The sequence below is a fragment of the Trachypithecus francoisi genome, unplaced genomic scaffold (assembly GCF_009764315.1).
Source record: "Trachypithecus francoisi isolate TF-2019V2 unplaced genomic scaffold, Tfra_2.0 Lachesis_group21, whole genome shotgun sequence".
Lineage (NCBI taxonomy): Eukaryota > Metazoa > Chordata > Mammalia > Primates > Cercopithecidae > Trachypithecus > Trachypithecus francoisi.
In genome coordinates this window covers 27,404,758-27,424,312 of record NW_022681467.1, presented here as the reverse complement: position 1 = coordinate 27,424,312, position 19,555 = coordinate 27,404,758, and the positions used below count along the sequence as shown (strand labels likewise).

The 19,555-nt window shown below is 46.3% G+C and overlaps 1 protein-coding gene across 1 annotated transcript in view; it reads right to left on the bottom strand.

The window, feature by feature from the left end:
• TTLL9 (tubulin tyrosine ligase like 9) overlaps window positions 1-19,555 on the bottom strand; it is a 63,774-nt gene that overhangs the window by 10,745 nt on the left and 33,474 nt on the right. The window contains 5 exon segments of the mRNA XM_033186058.1: window positions 8,283-8,370; window positions 9,193-9,233; window positions 11,197-11,211; window positions 11,214-11,286; window positions 13,528-13,596. Coding sequence (XP_033041949.1) covers window positions 8,283-8,370; window positions 9,193-9,233; window positions 11,197-11,211; window positions 11,214-11,286; window positions 13,528-13,596 — 286 coding nt within the window.

Below are 19,555 nucleotides of genomic sequence, written 5' to 3'. Positions count from 1 at the left end.
TGGGGCATTTCTCAGATGGGGAGGTAGAGGTTCTAGGTCTCTGACTCCAAGTCTCCTAAACGTATGGTTCTTCCAGTTTGTGGTGTATTGAACAGAGTAGGGTGGTTTCAACCTCTCTGGAGAAGGTGAGTATCCTTGTTAGCATCTTTTTCCTAGACATCTTCTTTAGAGCTCTTCTTCAGAGCTCTTTTTTTTTTTTTTCTTTTGAGATGGAGTCTTGCTCTATCACCCAGGCTGGAGTGCCGGGGCACCATCTCAACTCACTGCAACTGCTGCCTCCCAGGTTCAAGCGATTCTCCTGCCTAAGCCTCCCGAGTGGCTGGGAGTACAGGCGTGTGCCACCATGCCCGGCTAGTTTTTGTATTTTTTGTATTTTTAGTAGAGGCTGGGTTTCATCATGTTGGCCAGGCTGGTCTGAAACTCCTGACCTCAGGTGATCTGCCTGCCTTGGCCTCCCAAAGTGCTGGGATTACAGGCGTGAGCCACCATGCCTGGCCCAAATTTTTTATGTATTTTTTGCAGAGACAGGGTTTCAACATGTAGCCCAGGCTGGTCTCAAACTCCTGACCTCAAGCAATCCGCATGCCTTGGCCTCCCAAAGTGCTGGGATTACAGGCATGAGTCACCACATCCAGCCCAAAAATTAATTTTAAATGGACCACAGACCTAAATATAAGAGGCAAAACTATGAAATTCATAGAGAAAAATAGAGGAATGAGTCATTGTGACCTTGAGTAGGCAGATCTTCTTAGATAGGACACCAAAAGCACAGATGACAAAATAAAAAATAGATAAATTCAACTTTATCAACATTTAAAACTTCTGTGCTTCAATGGGAATTATGAAAAAAAATGAAAGAAAACTCATAGAATGAGAAAAAATATTTGCAAATAATGTATCTAATAAGGGACTAGTATCCAGAATACATACAGGATTCCTGTAACTCAACACTAAAAAGATAATCCAGTTTAAGAATGGGCAAAGCATTTGAATAGATTTATAAGTGGTCACAAGCACATAAAAGGTACTCAGTATCATTAATCATCAGGGAAATGCCAATCAAAACCACTGCACATCCACTAGGATGGCTATAATGAAAAGGACAGATAATAGCAAGTACTGGCCAGGCATGGTGGCTGCGCCTGTAATCCTAGCACTTTGGGAGGCCAAGGCAGGCAGATCACTTGAGTCCGGAAGTTCAAGACCAGCCTAGGCAACATGGTGAAACCCTGTATGTACACAAAATACAAAAATTAGCCAGGCATGGAAGTGAGCATCTATAGTCCCAGCTACTTGAGGGGCTCAGGCGGGAGGATCACTTGAGCCTGGGAAGTCGAGGCTGCAGTGAGCCAAGATCACACCACTGCACTCCAGCCTGGGCAACAGAGCAAGAACTTGTCTCAAAAAATACAAAATAACAAGTGTTGACGAGGATATAAAGAAATTGGAACCTTCAAACAATGCTAGTGGAAATGTACAATCATGCAGCACCTTGGAAAACAGTTTACAAGTTCCTCAAAAGTTAAACATGGAATTATTATGTGACCAGCAATTCCACTCCTAGATATATACTCAAGAGAAATGGAAATAGGCTGGGCGTGGTGGCTCATGCCTGTAATCCCAGCACTTTAGGAGGCCGAGGTGGGCAGATCACTTGAGGTCAGGAGTTTGCGACCAGCCTGGCCAACATGGCGAAACCTCATCTCTACTAAAAATACAAAAATTAAGTCAGGCATGGTGGCGCACGCCTGTAGTCCCAGCTACTCAGGAGACTGAGGACGAGAATCGCTTGAACCCGGGAGGCAGAGGTTGCAGTGAGGCGAGATGGCACCACTGCACTCCAGTCTGGGGGACCGAGACTCTGTCTCGAAAAAGAAAAAGAAATGAAAACATATGTCCACACAAAAACTTGTACATGAAATTTTTATAGCAGCATTTTTCATAATAGCCAAAAAGTAGAAACAACTCCAGTGCCAACAATGGATAAAACGGTATACCCATTTTACTGAACGTGATAGAGCTATGCAAGGAATATTATTTGGCAATAAAGAAATATGAAAGGCCAGGCACGGTGGCTCACACCTGTAATCCCAGCACTTTGGGGGGCCGAGATGGGCGATCACCCGAGGTCAGGAGTTCAAGACCAGCCTGGCCAACATGATGAAACCTCATCTCTACTAAAAATACAAAAAAAATTAGCCAGGCATGGTGGCAGGCACCTGTAATCCCAGCAACTTGGGAGGCTGAGGCAGGAGAATCATTTGAACCCAGGAGGCACAGGTTGCAGTGAGCTGAGATGGCGCCACTGCACTCCAGCCTGAGCAACAAGAGCAAAACTTGGTCTCAAACAAACAAAAACCAAAAAGAAATATGAAGTACTGATCCATGCTACAACATAGAAGAACCTTAGAAACAAGCCAAGTGAAAGAAGTCAGACACAAAAGACTGCACAGTGTATGATTCCATCTATATGAAATGTCCAAAATAGGCAAATCCATAGAGACAGGAAGTGGCTGCAAAGGCCTGGGAGGGGAGTCCAGGGAGGAATATGGGATGATGGCTAATGGGTATGGAATTTATTTGGGGAGACGATAAAAATATTCTAAAAAACTGGGCATGGTGGCTCACACCTATAGTATCCTCTACTCAGGAGGGTGAAGTGGGAGGATCATTTGAGCCCATGAGTTCGAGACCAGCCTGAACAATATAGGGAGACCCTGATTCAAAAAAAAATAAATTTTCTAAAACTGATTATTTTTCTAAAACAATGTGTGGTTGTGTGGATATGATAAGTCATTTCATTGCATGCTTTCACTGGGTAAATTGTATGATATGTGAATTATATCTCAATAAAGCTCAATATATATCTCAATATATGAAGATATTATGGCCAAATAAAGCTGCTATAAAAAATAGGAGAAGAGAAGGCCAGGTTCAGTGGCTTATGCCTATAATCCCAGCACTTTGGAAGGGCAAGGCAGGAGGATCGCTTGAGCCCAGGAGTTTGAGACCAGCCTGGGCAACATAGTGAGACCAGTCTCTACAAAAAATTTTAAAATTAACTGCGCATGGTGGTACATGCCTGTGGGCCCAGCTACAAGGGAGGCTGAGGTAGGAGGATCGCTTCAGCCCAGGAGATGGAGGCTGCAGTGAACCATGATTGTGCCACTGCACTCCAGCCTGGGCAACAGAGCAAGACTCTGTCTCGAAAAAAAAGAAAAAAAACGAAAAGAGGATGCTGGAGCAAAGTGAGTTACTGGCTGAAGAGGACGAATAGCTCTCTTCGGATGAAGGAAGCACGGCTCCCAGAACTTCACACTTCACACACTGCTCTTGCCTGCTGTGCAGGAGACAGTGGGCCTCCTTAAGAGCAGAGGAGAAGGAGAGGCTAAAAGAAAGGGGTGGGACATGGGTCAGCAAACCTCAGAGCCTCCCGTCTCTAGAGAGGAACCTAAAACCAGGTCTCGATGGACCAACGGTCAAATAGCAGAGTAAACATACAACCAAATCCACAGAGAAACAGAACTGATTCATTGTGAAATCTTTAGGAGAAAAAGACTTTTCTTAGTTTAGAAATGATGGTAAAAATCACAGAAGAAACCAATGGACAAGAAAGCCGTCAAGCATGTGAAAATAAAAATGAACAGATGTCAAGACAAAAATTAAAGAATCAGTGACCACAGAAAAGATGTGTAGCAAATGCAATAGTCTAATGTTTCTGTCACATGAAAATCCCACATGAAGTAACAATAAAAAGTATGTCTGTTTATGTACTAAGTAAAGGATATGGACAAACATAAAAGAGAAAATACAGCTGGTAGGACCCCATCTGGGAAAAAGCTCAAAGTTCCTAGAAGAAGATACATAATTTCAAAGGCATGCAAATGGGGGAAAATGAAAATTGGAAGAGATGCTAATTTTAAGGCAAAACTCTGCTTCCTCATCAAGTCAGTGGGATGTACAAAATCTTTTCATTTTGAAAACTTCAAAACTCACAGAATATTTGCAAGAGTCATATAATGAATGCCCCTATCTGCTTCACCTAGATGTGCCCAATCTTTCAGAAATGGCTGTTTAAAACAATTGTCCCCAGGACTGGGGAGCTGGGATGAAATGGACCAGTCAATAGGAGGGTAAACATATTTTATTTTATTTATTTTTATTTATTTTTGAGACAGAGTCTTGCTCTATCACCCAGGCTGGAGTGCAGTGGCACAATCTCGGCTCACTGCAACCTCCACCTCCCGGGTTCAAGTGATTCTCCTGCCTCAGCCTCCCGAGTAACTGGGGCTACAGGCGCTCACCACCATGCCTGGCTAATTTTTATATTTTTAATAGAGACAGGGTTTCACCATGTTGGCCAGGCTGGTCTCGAACTCCTGACCTCAAGTGATCTGCCCACCTCAACCTCCCAAAGTGCTAGGATTACAGGCGTGAGCCACCACACCCAGCGAGGGTAAAAACATAAAAGGACACTTCTGGGAAGCAATGTGGCCAGATGGGCTTGACTCAGTATTTACACCTCTACGACACCATCCAAAGGAAACATCTTAAATACCGTAAAAGATTTATGAAGAAATATGCTCCTTTGCAGCATTATGTGTCACTATAGCAAGAAACTGAATACTTCTCAAATGCCTGCAGCATGGGGGATTAGAAAACCAGGAAACCTACTCTGGAATATTTTTGTAACAGAAAAAAAAAGTCTACAAGGAAAATACTGCTGATAATGTTTAGTACAAGAAAAGGTTATATTTATACAGTGGGATCATTTGTATATAAAAGGTGAATGGCAACAAAATTCCCTAAAATAAGCCTAGAAGGAAATACACCAAACTAGTAAGCAGTTTTTGCCAGAAAATGTGCCTAGAGAAGGTTTCTTTTCCTTTTTGTACTTTTCTGAATTTTCTGATTTGATTTTCATGAGCTATACCACTTTTATAAAAACTATATCCTTTAGATGTTTTATGATGTTATTATTAGAGTAAGGCCTATCCGTTGTAGAAACAATTCATAATAGACATGTATAAAGTTGAAAATAAATGTTTCCTGACCTGATTCTAATTCTCTGCAGTTTTCAGAGTTAATAAATTAGTGAGGCTGGGTACGGTGGTTCACGCCTGTAATCCCAGCACCTTGGAAGATCGAGGTGGGTGAATTCAAACTGTTGAATCAAGGTCACACTCTTGAGCCTAGGAGTTTGAGACCAGCCTGGGCAACCAAGCGAGAACTCATTGCTACAAAAAACAAGTTAGCCAGGCATAGTGGCGTGTGCCTGTGGTCCCAGCTACTCAGGAGGCTGAGAGGGGAGGATCACTTGAGCCCAGGAGTTTAAGGCTGCAGTGATCCCACCACTGTACTCGATCAGGGGCAATAGAGAGGGAAAGTGTCAATCAGTCAATCAATCAGTAAGATAGCTTACTGAATCATGAACATCTTTTCATATTTCTTCTTAAACAGAAACATTCTTCCTTAAAGGTAAAAATAGGAACATGAATATACCAGTTCTCCATCTTACATTTTGTTTTTAACTTAGTCATCTGTTTTAAGTACCTTTCTATGTCATGATATTTCGACCTATCTCATTGCTTTTAATAGATGCACAAGATCACATAGATGCTTTATGATTCATTTCACCAACCCTCAAGGGAGATTTAAGGGATCAAGGGTGATGACTATACACTATTATATACAGTGTTTCAATGAATATTTTGTATTTAGTGTATGTATAGATATACTATATGTAAATATATATTTGAATAATTATATATAAACTATATATATTTATAATAAGGTCAGGTTGAAAATGTTTATTATTTTGTGATCCAAAATTATTTTAAAATTTGGTATGTAATATCTGATATGAATATGATAAAATATTAATCTGTTAAATCTGGATGGTAAATGCATGGGTTGTTATAGTCTTTCCTGCAGTTTTCTATTAATAGGAAATTATTTTCTATTAATATTTTGAGATTAAAAATTTAAAACAATATAAAAGAAGGGGTGGAAAATGTGTATTTACTCACTGTGAAAACAGCAAAGCCTCATTAACTAGTAACTAGCCCCAGGAGAGGGCTTGATTTGTTTAAAAAGTCCCCATGATGCCCAGAACTGTACAAACATTTTTAAGTGGGAGAGGAGGACCACTAACATTTACTGAGAGGTCACTCTGGGCCAGCCACTGTTTTAAGTGCTTTACATGTATTATTTAACTTTAGTAAAAAACAAAAAACAAACAAACAAAAAAAACTTGATGACTTGCATATAATAAATGCTTGTTAGAATTACAAAATAAAATGAATGTACTGGAAGTGCTGACGTTGGCAAAATAGAAAAAAACAAATTGCAAAAAACACTCAGAAAGGTCTAATCCCAGTCTCACATGCAGGCAATGCACATGCATCACCTTGGACGCGCACTCACCTGAATGGGAAAATTAACGCAGAGAGATGCACGGGCTAAAAGCATTGGCTGGGTTGCCCACACCCGAAGCTGGGTAGCGTCACCCCTATTTCCATCTTTCCCACGTGCAGGTCATCTGGTCCTGCCTACTTGCCTCCTAAATATTGCTGGATTCTCTACCTCTTTTCTTCTGAGGCTCAGGCCTAAAGATCTTCTTTTGATGTGTTTATTATGACCAGATAATACATTCACATTGCTCAAAAGTTAAAACGCACACAATGTATGTAAGGAAACATCTCCTTTATACCTCTGTCTCCACTCACATTTCTCTTCCCAAAGGCTACATCTATTTCCAGCTTCTTTTTTTTTGAGACAGTCTTGCTCTTGTCACCCAGGCTGGAGCGCAATGGTGTGATCTCGGCTCACTGCAAACTCCGCCTCCCAGGTTCAAGGGATTCTCATGCCTTAGCCTCCCTAGTAGCTGGAATTACAGGCAGGTGCCATAATGCCAACTAATTTTGTATTTTTAGTGGAAATGGGGTTTCACCATGTTGGCCAGGCTGGTCTCCAACTCCTGGCCTCAGGTGATCCACCTGCCTTGGCCTCCCAAAGTGCTGGGATTACAGGTGTGAGCCACCGTGCCCAGCTTCTTGTCTGTTCTTCCAGAGATGTCTATGTACAGATAAGCAAACATATATATAGAGAGAGAGACAGAGAGAGAGAGAAAATTTTTTTTTGAGACAGGGTCTTGCTCTGTCACCCCGACTGGCACACAGGGGCATAATCACAGCTCACTGTAGCCTCGAACTCCTGGGCTCAAGTGATCCTCCCACCTCAGCCTCCTGAGTAGCTGGGAGTACAGGCATGTGACACTACATCTGGCTAATTTATTTTTATTTTTATTTTTTTCATAGAGACAGGATCCCACTATGTTGCCCAGGCTGGTCTTGAACTCCTGGCCTCAAGTGATCCTTCTGCCTCAGCCTCCAAAGTGCTGGAATTACAGGTGTGAGCCACCACATCTGGCCAGATATAATTTTTAACATGAACGAGAACATACTTTCACACTGTTCTAGACATACTTTGTTTTTTCCCAATTAACAATACATCTTGGAAATCGTTTCATATCAGGACATAAAGCACTTTCCCCATTCCTTTTTAACAGCTTCATAGTATTCCACTGTATAAAGGAGCCATTCATTTCATTGTTCCCTATTTTTTTCTCTCACAAACAAGGCTGTGCAGTGAATAACCTTGAAGCCTGTCTTGTCTTATACTGCAGATGTACTTGTAAGACAATAAAATCCCAGAAGGGGAATTGCTGGGTCACAGGGTAGGTGCATTTGTCTTTTAACAGATATTTGCCAGATTATCTTCAAAGGAGTCATACCAATCAATTTACAAACCCGCCAGCAACGTATGTATTCTCCCAGCCTCGCCAGGACAGCGTGTTATCAAACTTTTGGTCTTTGCCAATCAGATGGGTGAAAATAGCATTGTGCTTGAATGAATGAGTGAGCCAATGACTAGGCACCAAAGAAACAGGCATATAAAGTGTTCTCCAAAGGGCTAAAACTGTCCAACCCTAGGAATATAAGTAAATGTGAATGTTAGGCATAGCACCAAAACTATCATTAGGCAAAGCAGTTTGTGGTGAGCTGCGCTAAGCAGAGTTGGCCTCTCCCACGGAATCACCCCCACAAGACTGGAAGCTCCCAGAGGGAAGGGACCAAACCTGTCTCATACACTGTCTCCTGTGCCCAGACCAGAGCAGGCACTCAGCAAACATCTGTGGGACAAAGGAGTTCACTTGCGACTGGCCAGAGTGTGGGAAGGGGTAGGTGTGTTGGGGGTGGTTAGGCAGGATCCCAGGATACACTGGTCATCAATGCTGTTCAGCGTGAAGCGGGTGTTGGAGAATCGGGCAAAGCCATCCCGGTAGAGCCAGGCCCGCAGCGGGATGTACTAAGGCAGAGGTGGAAACAGAGAGAGAGAAGGAAAAGGGAATATATTCAGGCACTCTCAGACCGCCTAGCTCTTGCACCTACCGTTTCCTCCACCCGGAGTGCGCTTCTGTCTTTCCCAAATCATCCTTCAGGCACCTGCTTTTACACCAGCCTTCTTTGATTCTGTCCCCTCCTTTCCCCCAGGGGGAGGGGGATACAGAAGGAAACAAAATGAAGGTGAGGTCCAGGAGGACAGGGGTGGAGTCTGCCTCAGATACCTCCATATCCTGTGCCCAGCAAAAAGATTTGAACGTTGGCTGGATGAAGGTGAATGAATGGGTGGAGGGAATATAGCCACTCCCTGGTTAAGAGAGTAGGCTCTGAGGTCAGGCTGCCTGGCTCTGAATCCCAGCTCTGCTGCTCACCAACTGTGTGACTTTGGGCAAGGTACACAACCTCTGTATCTGTTCCCTCATTGTAAAGGGAGGATAACAATAGAACTTGCCTCTCTGCATTGTTAGGAGGCCTGAATGAGATAAAACCTGCTAAGTGCCAGGGCCTGGTACTTAGTAGGTGCTCCATAAATGTCTGCTGTGGATGACCGAAAGAATAAAGAAGGGCAGAGAGAGGACAAATCTAAATTTGGGGGCATCTAAGATGGTAAACCTCAGATAAGTCTTCCTGCCCCCACCCTATCCCTAGATGTCCCTCAGGGCTCTCCCAGGCAGAGATAAAAGCAGACAAGTTCATACAAGGTACCCCCAGGCCTCTTCCCCCCATCTCCCTAGTCCAGCCACCCTTTAACCCCTGCTGGAAGAGGGACTCCACCTTCGTTACTCACCGACATCACCAGCACATAGACACGCAGGTCAAACTTGCGGCCTGTCAGACAAAGAAAGAAAGAATCTGTGCACAAATATTGATCGTCAGACATTGTGCTAGGCTTTGGGAAATAGCAGTGGACAGACAGGAAACCCCACCTTCATGAAGCTCCCGCTGGAACGACACAAGAGGCCAGGTGCAGCGCCCCACGCCTGTGATCCCAACACTTTGGGAGGCTGAGGCAGGAGGATCACTTGAGGCCAGGAATCCAAGACCAGCCTGAGCAACATAGTGAGACTGTGTCTACAAAAAATTAGCCTCACGTGGTGGTGCACACCTGTAGTCTCGGCTGCTCTGGAGATTGAGGCAGGAGGATCGCTTGAGCCCAGGAGCTGGAGGCTGCCTGAGCTCTGATCATGACACTGCACTCCAGCCTGGGAGACAGAGCGAGACATGGTCTGAGAAAAAACACAACAAAAAACTGCACAAGGTATAAAGAGAGAATAACGGGAGGCAGGGGAGGGGTGCATGGGGGTCAACGTGGGGGAAAGGCTTGAAACTCAGTGGCCAAAGACCCCCATGGGGAGCAGTGACCTTCATGGAATGAAGGTGCCTGCCTAGCCCAGAGTGGTACAGGACCTCGGGCAGGAGGAACTGTGAGAACAGAGGCCTGGAGGGGGAAAGAGCTCGAGCCAAGGGCAGAGGGGAAGGAGATGAGGTCGGCTAGGCTGGCAGTCAGGGCCCATGCAGTTTTGGGGTTTTGTCTCACAAACCATGGGAAGCTATGGAAGGGTATCTCCTCCCTCTGGCTGCCACGTTGGGGTGGAGAGAAGTGGGCAGAACAGCAGCAGATGCCAGTGAGGGAGCAAGTGTGGTTGTCCAGGAGGGAGAGGATGGTGGCCGGGCCCAGGGTGGAGGTGAGAGGAGCGGCCAGGCAGATTCAAGAGCTTATAGGAGCTTGGTGAGAACCAGATGTGGCGGGGGGAAGGGGGACACACCCAGAATGGCTCCTGGCTTCTAGCTGTGTCCCCGACAGAGAAGCTGAGGAGTGGTGGGGGGATGGGAGGGCAGAATTTGGGATGTGTTGGGTTTGAGTGGCTGGCAGATGCCCAAGAGGGATGTCACAGGCTGCTGGACATCAGGATCTGGGGTTCAGGGGCAAGGTCTCGGCTGGGGACAGAAAGCTGGGAGTCACTGGCCTTTGGGTGGTGTTTAAGCCACAGACAGGATGGGGTCACTATAGGGGAGAGAGGAGAAGAGGCCTAGGGACTTCCCCCTGGGGAAGGTAATTGCCAGAGGACGTGGGAGGAGGCAACTGGCATTAACACTATTGCAATGACATCCGCATGCCTGAGGAGCCTGTAGTTCCCAGAGCCCCAGTGAGAAAAGCAGACGTTGGCCTGCCTGGGGAAACCCACCAAGGTTGCGGGCAGGAGGCTGGGTTCCACCTCAGGGCCTTTTGCCCTTGCAATTCCTCCTCCCTGCATTCCTTTCCCTCCAAATCTACCCACAGTGACTCGTAGTTGTCACTCAGATCTCAGCTCACGTGTCCACCTCCTGGCCCCCATGTCACTCTCTGTCCCACTGCCCTGCTTGACTGACTTCCTAACACCCAGCACTGCATGGGACTGTCCTGTGGTTTGTTTTCTGGTTTATTGCAGCCTGCTCATCGGGGGTATAAGCTCCAGGAGAGCAGGGTGAGGGGGCAGCCAGTTTTCAGGGCAGTGCTGGCACCAAGTAGGTACTTTATAATATTTGTTGGATAAATGCATGAATGAGTAAGTTGGTTTTTAAAGGAGGAGAATTTTCCTGAACCAAGAAGGGAGTGGAATGGACATGCTGGGGAGAGGGAACTGTACAGGCAATGGCTAGGAGGTGGGAGACTGCAGAACCCATCTCTTTCCATGCATCCCTTCATGCCTGGTGTCAGGCTGGGCCCTTGGCAGGCTGCTGGTCAAAGCTTGTTGACTGACTGACTGATGACCATGCAATGGAAGAGCAGGAGCAGAGACAGCCGTCTCACCTCCTATCAGGTAGGATTTTCAATGTAACGTTGAGCCACATAGTTCTCCACAGGAATATCATCTTTCTGGTCATCAGAGCTTCTTGTGTCCTAGTTGTAATAATAATAATAATTGAACATTTATTTATGGAACATTTCCTATGTATTAGGCATCGTGTTAGACACTACTTGGGGTAGCTCATTGGATCTTTAAATCAACCCTATTAGTACTTACTATCAGGTAAGTACTAATGTTATTTCCATTTCACAGATTAGAAACTGAAGCACAGAGAGGGAGAGTAACTTGTCCGAGTTCACACAGCCAGTTAGTGGTGTTGCTGGGATGTGAACCTACACGGTCTAGGCCCAGAGCCTGAGTGTTTAACCTCTAGACTTGTGCTGCCCAGTAGGGCAGTCATTGGCCACAGGAGGCTATTTACATTTACCTTGATGAAAAGTAAATGAAATTACATGCTACAACATGGATGAAACTCGAAGACATAAGGCTAAGTGAAATAAGCCAGACACAAAAGGACAAATATTGTCTGGTTCCACTTAGATGAGGTGCCTGGAGTAGTTGAGTTCATGGAGACAGAAGGTAGATGGGGGCTGCTAGGGGCTGGGGAGAGAAGGGGATGGGGAGCTTGTGTTTAACAGTTCCAGAGTTTCAGTTTGGGAAGATGAAACATTCTGGAGATGGACGGTGGTGGTGGTTGCACAACAATGTGAATGCACTTAATGTAATAAAACAACACACTTCAAAGAGGTTACAATGGTAAATTTCATGTTACATATTTTACCACAGTTTTTTTTTTTTGAGAGTGAGTCTTGCTCTGTTGTCCAGGCTGGAGTGCAGTGACATGATCTCGGCTCACTGCAACCCCCACCTCCCGGGTTCAAGCAACTCTTGTGCCTCAGCCGCTGAAGTAGCTGGGATTACAGGTGAGAGCCACCACAGCTAATTTTTGTATTTTTAGTGGAGATGGGGTTTCACCATGTTGGCCAGGCTGGTCTCGAACTCCTGACCTCAAGTGATCTGCTCACCTCAGCCTCCAAAAGTGCTGGGATTACAGGTGTGAGCTACCACCCCCAGCCCACAATTTTTAAAAAGGGTATGAAATTAAAAATCCAGTCCTCAGTCACACCAGCCACATGGCAAGCGCTCAACATCCTGCATGTTGCTAGTGGTCACCACATTGGAGAGCACAGATATCCACCATTTCCATCCCTCTAGAAAGTTCTGTTGGACAGTGCTGCTTACACCACCCATGGGCCCCCGAGGACATTGCTCCTTCTCTACCTGCCAGCCCAGCTCTGGAAGACAGCAATGCTGTCATGCTTCTGCACAGCACCTCACAGGCTGCAAACGCCTCTCCCACCTATTGTCCCCTTCACTCAAAGACAAGGGTCACACGCTTGATGGGGTGACACAACAGCCCCAACAATGGCAGGCAGTACTGGCTCTCAGGGTAGACCTGCTCCACCCACCATTGTTCCCCACTTAGCTGTATCAAGACAGAAGCAGCCAGGTCTTGCTTTCCTGGGACCTGGGCCCAGCACTCAGGTGGCTGCCAGAGGGACTGACAGTGCTCCAGCAGGCTGGGCCTCCAGGCTGCTGAGCTTCTTCCCTGCAGTGCCCTGACAGTTTCATGGGAGGAGTCAAGACACTGAGCACTGCTGTTCACCTCCTGGTACAGCAGGGGCTGGTCCTATAGGATTTCAGCCATCCTGCTCCTCCCACCCACCCTGCACCATCATCACCACTCGGGTTCAGAGGGTTCAGAGGGCTTCGGTCATGTTCCCAAGACCACACATCTGCTGAGTGGGAAAGGCAGGATTTAAATCAGGATTTCTACTGCACCGTGTCTTGGGACAAGAATGGATTGGGGTTGGAAGGGAGCTGCCCCTGAGGCTCAGTCTAGGCCCTGAGGAAGAGTCAGCCAAACTCTCCCCAGCCACATGAGCAGGAGGCCCAGATAAAGAATGTGCATTGAGCGCTGAGTGCCAGGCACGGTGCTGGGTGTGTGGGTATGTGTGAGAATGTGTGTGTGTGTGTGTGTGTGTGTTTATTAGCTCACTGCATCCTCAGCAGGTACAATTACCATCCACATTTACTGGGGCACTGACAGGTGAAGTAACTTGCCCAAGGGCACACAGCTATTGAGTGACTGAGTGGCAAGGTCAGGATTTGAACCTGAACAATCTGGCTCTGGAGACCCTGCTCCAATGGGCAGACCTGTGGGCAGAGTTTCTCTGCCAGCCCTCTGAGCTTTGACAGCAGGAAGGAGGGGCCCCTCCTGCTGGCAAGGTCAGAGGAGGGTTCAGGGAGGAAGGGGGAAGAGGCAGGCTCACCTTCCTCCAGTCCATGATGTCCTTCAGCCTGCGGAAGAGGAAGATGCCTTTCCCCTGTGACCGGGCTACCTGGGGTGGGGTGGGGGCAAAAAGCCAGCTCTTAGCTCTGCATGGTTCTTTGTTGGCCCCCACGGCTGGAGGCTGTCCCCAGCATATCTGTCTCTTTTTCCTGATGAGCCCCCAACTCTCCCCAGAGGAAGGCTAACTGAAGGGGCTGGAACAGAGAAGGTGCTAACCCTGGCAGAGGGAGAAAGGGGAGGGAGGGAAAGAGGGAGACTGACTTAGCTCACAAAGACATACATTTGCATGAATAATGCAAAAGAACAGACAATTAAAAAGCCATTTCTAACAGTCCTGGGAACATATCATCCAATTCTTTTTTTGGAAATCAATTTGCCTTCCTAATTAGGGTTTGCTTCGGCTAATACTGAAATCAGCCTGCCTTTACTGAAACCCAGCATGGATAATTCATAGCTTCACAGAGTCTAGGGGCTGACAGAATCTTTGATCTCATATGGAGTGGTCCTCAACAAAAGCATTACTCCCCTTCTACCATTGTAGAAGGACAACAGTCCTCCTGCCTGACTTTGCACACCCACAGTGCCTAGGAGCTCACTACCTCCCCCAGCCCACGCCAAACACAGCCCATTATGTTACAGGATAGCTTTGTTAAGTAGTCATCCAAAAGGTATATATGAAGTGCATACTGTATGTTGAGCCTTATGCAATAACCCAGACCTCATGGAACGTTCACAGCCTAACCTGTGTTGAGCTAAAACTGGCCAGTCTGGCTTTGGCTTCTAGGACCTCCTAGAACAAAGCTGATTCCTGGGTCCAGAAGAGTCCTTTAGGTATTTGCAGCAACTGAGCAGGTCCCCCAAGCCATCTTACCTCCAGCATAACTGCAAACTCTCATTTCCTTCTGTTCTCCTCTGAACATGGCCCACCTGACCCACTCGAGGCTCTCTGTACAAGGTAGGGGCAGGCAGGGTCAAGTGTGGTTGTACAGGTTGTCAACTGCACAAAGGGCCCATGCTCTGCCTGCCATGCTGTGCACCCTGGTTCAGGGTTGTGTATGCCCAGAAGACTAGGTGCCAAAAACTCCATGGAGTACTGGTAGTGGCTCAGGGGCAGCCAAATGTGCACAGCAATTTTAGAAAGCAACTAATCAGTGTGCATCAGGAGCTTCCAACAGTTCACAGCCTTGCAAAAGACTTGAACAGGCATTTTATGAAAGAAGATTGCCAGTGTAAACATACGATAGGTTGGGCACAGTGACTCACATCTGTAATCCCAGCACTTGGGAAGGCCGAAGTAGGAGGATTGTTTAAGCTCAGGAGTTTGAGACAAGCCTAGGCAACATAGTAAGACCTGGAGACTTCATTGCTACTAAAAATAATTTTTAAAATTAGCTGGGTGTGACAGGGCACCCCTGTAGTACCAGCTACTTGGGAGGTGGAGGTAGAAGGATGACTTGAGCCCAGGAGAGCAGGACTGCAGTGGTCAGTGATTGCACCACTGCACAGCCTGGGCAACAGTGTGAGACTCTGTCTTTATAAAAAGAAAAGAAAGAAAAGAAAAGAAAAGAAGAAAAGAAAAGAAAAGAACAGGCACTCTACTTCATCAGAGAGTTCACCAAGAGAGAAGCGCTAATTGACAAAACAAGAGCACCGTCATCTCGGACAAACACCACCACTTTAAGTTCCAGCTCCCTTTCTAGCCTCATGCATTCCAAGGAAATCACTTCTCTTCTAACTATAAGCAGCCAGAAAGAGCAGACAGTAAAACACTGATAAGACAGCTCGGGCACAGAGGGAGGTGGGGGGAAAGTCTCTTGGGTAACTGCCAAACTTCGCCCTCATACAATGGACTCCAGTAAAACAGTGGGTCTTAAATAAGCACATTCCTTTCCCTTCAGGTGCACTAAGATAGGGAAGCTAAAAGCAGACTTGGGGGATACGCCTGCAGCTGCAGAAAGATGTATGGGAACAGACACACAACTCTCCCTCCCAGATAAGCACAACAAAGAGACACAGAAGCTGTCCAAGCCTCTAATAAACTCTCCCCACCGAATCCTTAAAAACTCTTAGTCTGGCTGGGGCACGGTGGCTCAAGTCTGTAATTCCAGCACTTTGGGAGGCTGAGGTGGGTGGATCACGAGGTCAGGAGATCGAGACCATCCTGGCTAACACGGCAAAACCCCGTCTCTACTAAAAATACAAAAAATTAGCTGGGCATGGTGGCAGTGCCTGTAGTCCCAGCTACTCGGGAGGCTGAGGCAGGAGAATGGCGTGAACCCAGAAGGCAGACCTTGTAGTGAGCCGAGATCGCGCCACTGCACTCCAGCCTGGTCTACAGAGTGAGACTCCATCTTTAAAACAAAACAAAACAAAAAACTCTTAAGTCTGTAAGAAAGTGTGGCTCTGACCTAACTCAGCCAGAAGGCTCCTCTCAGGTTTGTTTTCTCTAAAATAAACCTGTCTTGACTGGCGAGCCACCTTTCGAGTTTCTCTCCTCTTTCTTTAATTCTTACACTAATGAAAATCACAATATGATACTACTACATACTACCTGAGAATGGTTAAATTAAAGACAGACAATACCAAGTATTGGTGAGGATGTGGAGAAACTGGAACTTGCACACACTGCTGGTATGAGAGTATGTTGTTTGGAAACTGGTAGCATCCGCTAAAGCTGAACATAGGCATCCTCTGTCCTAGGTCCTAGCAATTCCTCTCCTAGGGACCTACATGACAGAAATGTCTGCACATGTCACCATGGACATGGCCCCAGACACCCATAGCAGCACTATCATAATAGCTCTACCCGGAGACTACCCAATGGATGAATATTTAATCAATGGAATAGTATACAAAGATGACAGTTAATAATGTACAATTACCCACAACAGCAGAATGAACTGCAAAACATGTCAAAGGAGAGAAACCAGACACAAGGTACTCACCCTATAAGATTCCAATTAATTGAAGTCCAAAAACAGACAAAGCAAACCTATGCTGTTTAGTGCCTTGGGGGGTTGTGAGTGAGTGGAAGGGGGCCTAAGAGGGCGACTGAGGGGTAGGGAATGCTCTGTTTATGACCTGGGTGCTGGTTATTTGAGTGGATTCACTTTGTGAAAATTCATACTGTGCCCCTATAATTTGACTACTCTTCTATAGTTTATTAAACTTCAATTAAAAGGTATCTTTTCAGGTTCATACGCTTTGATCTAGGAACCCCTATCTCCAGCCCTGTTGGCTGCCTTCCCTATGGCCACTTTCCTTCCTCTTCTTCCTTGCTAGCAAAGCCCACCTATCATGAGGGAGGCTGGAAAGGTCAGATGTAGGTTTTCCCAGCTTCCCTTGCAGTTGGTGGGAACCTCATGACCAGTTTTAGCCAATCAGACCTAAGGAGACATTTGTTTAGAGATTCCAGGAAAGATGTTTCTCCTTTCTAAAAATATTAGGGAAGGAGCTGTGGAGAAAGGGGGTCGGGAAGAAAAGTCCTGGCCTCCTTCCTTCTTTCTTTGAATGCTACTGTCTGCAGAGATGATGCCTGTGACTGCAGCAGCCATGTCACGTCTATGAGGTAACAAGTCTGATGACAAAAAGCCAGCACACAGGCTGCAGAGTGGATGGAGAGAAGGAGCCTGGGCCTCTAGTGGCATCATGGAGCACATCCCCAAACCTGGATCTGCCTACCCTCAGCCTTCTACTTCTGTGAGATAACAAAATGCCTTTATTGTTCAGGCCATTGTTAGTAACTTGACACAACTGTTACAGGAGGTGCCTTCCTAAGGGACTAACCCTAAAGAATGGAAGATGAAGCGCCTGCATGGTGTTACATTGGGGTTGGTGAGATGGAAATCACCTAATACTGATTAGGAAATCACCTAATACATCCAGCAGATGTCAGTTTCCAAAAACAACCATGACAATATTTCTAGTCCCATATGTTCTCCAGAACCCTGTCAAGAGGTAAAGTCAATGTCCCCTCCCTTGAATCTGGAAGTGTCTCTACTAATTGCCTATAGCAGAAGTGATGTGTGCATTCCAATGCCATATCATAAAAGGCAATATAGCTTCCGCCTGGCTCTCTCTTTCAGGATGGTCGCCCTCAGAACCCAGCAGCCATCCCGTGAGGAAGCCCAGCTCACAGGAAGAGGCCCACCTGGAAGGCAACTGAGTCTTCCAGCCCTCAACCCTGGCTGAATTCCCAGCCAACAGCCAGCACCTACTTGCTAGCCCAGCCAGTGAGCCAGCTAGGAAGGGGATCCTCCAGCCCTCAGTGGATGCTGGGGCATAGATGAGCCTTCCCTGTCAAGTGCTGCCCAAGCTGGGGGCTCACGAACTAAATAAGACATTATTGTTGTTTCAAGTCACTATGTCTGGGAGTGGTTTGCTTCTCTGAAATAGATAATCAGAATACAAACTTTGGTAAAATGGTTCATAACAACGGCAATAGCAGCAGCTAATACTTACCAGGTGTTTACTCAGTGCCAGGCACCGTGATTTACACACGTCACCTCATTAAAGCTTGAAAAAAACACACACCTTTGACATAAACATTAATGTTATCCCCATTTTGCAGCCGAGAGAACCAGTGAACAGAGAGGCCAAACACATTGCCCAAGGTCACCCAGCCAATGGGTGACAAATCCGAGATAGTTAAATCTGTGCTACACAAACCTGGGGCTCATATACCTCTTGCGAATTGCCGGGGATACACAAAATCACATGATAAACATTGCTACTTTTGGGGACATCTCTATTACTTGATGGTTTGGGAGGGAAATATTTTTATATTATGCTTTTTTCTTTGAGACAGGGTCTTGCTTTGTCACCCAGGCTGGAGTGCAGTGGCGCCATCTCAGCTCACTGCAACCTCTGCCTTCTGGGCTCAAGCACTCCTCCCACCTCAGTCTCCTGAGTAGCTGGGACTACAGGTGGGAACTACCACACCTGGCTGATGTTTACATTTTTTGTAGAGACAGGGTTTCTTCATGTTGCCCAGGCTGGTCTCAAACTCATGGCCTCATGTGATCCACCTGCCTCAGCGTCCCCAGGTGCTGGGATTACAGGCGTGAGACATGGCGCCCGGCCATATTATGCTTTTTAATAAAAAGATATATTTTTTATTAGAAACCACTATTTGAATGGATTATCAGAATAAGCCATAACTTTTTGTGCCAGCTGTGGCCAACCAAAGTCCTTGTCCCCTTGTCACCCCATGCCCTGTCGCTGGGGGCTGCATTCCTCACGTAGCATTCATCGGGTGTGGAACACAGCCAGTGGCACAGCCATGCCCTCCTCTCCTCTGCCAACAGAACCCATCTGGATCAACTCCTCCCGGTGGCCCTGTCCTCTGGGGCAGTCTGAGCCCTCACAGTGATCGCCATGTGATTGGTTCAGGCAGGGGCCAGCAGGATGCTACGGGAAGCCTGCTGCAGGGATTTCTGGGAAAAATGTGTGTCTTCTTCAAAAAGGACATGAGGCCAGGGCATTCCTTTATTCCCAAGGCAGGGGAGGTGTGAAGAGGGGCCCGGGAGAAGCGGCCAGTCTGCTGGGCTGGGAATTGGTGGGGTTGTTAAGCCACCCAATAAACCATCCCTAGAGTTGGCTTTTCATCATTCAAAAAATTCCCCAGTGTCTGTAAATGTAAATAAAAAAAAAATTTTTTTTCGTCTTTATTTTCATTAACCCCAACCAGATGTTCACATTTCTCTCTATTAGGAATGCAACAAATCATAGGAGTGTTAGCCATGCCCGTGACTTTGTCATCAAAAGAGATCACAGTGATTTCAATATCACATTACAATTGTTGCAGATATCTCAAAATATTGTTTATGCTCCTCCTGACTTTGAAATTATGGTAGCTGTGAGGCCTGCTGTTAGATCCTCTTTAATTGTTAATGAAAAGCGCACATATTTCTATAGCACAAAGAATTTCATAATAGCTTGTGTGGTGCCCATGACAATGCACCTTGCAGGCCTCCAACAGAGTAACTGACTGAGAGTGCCAGCTGCTT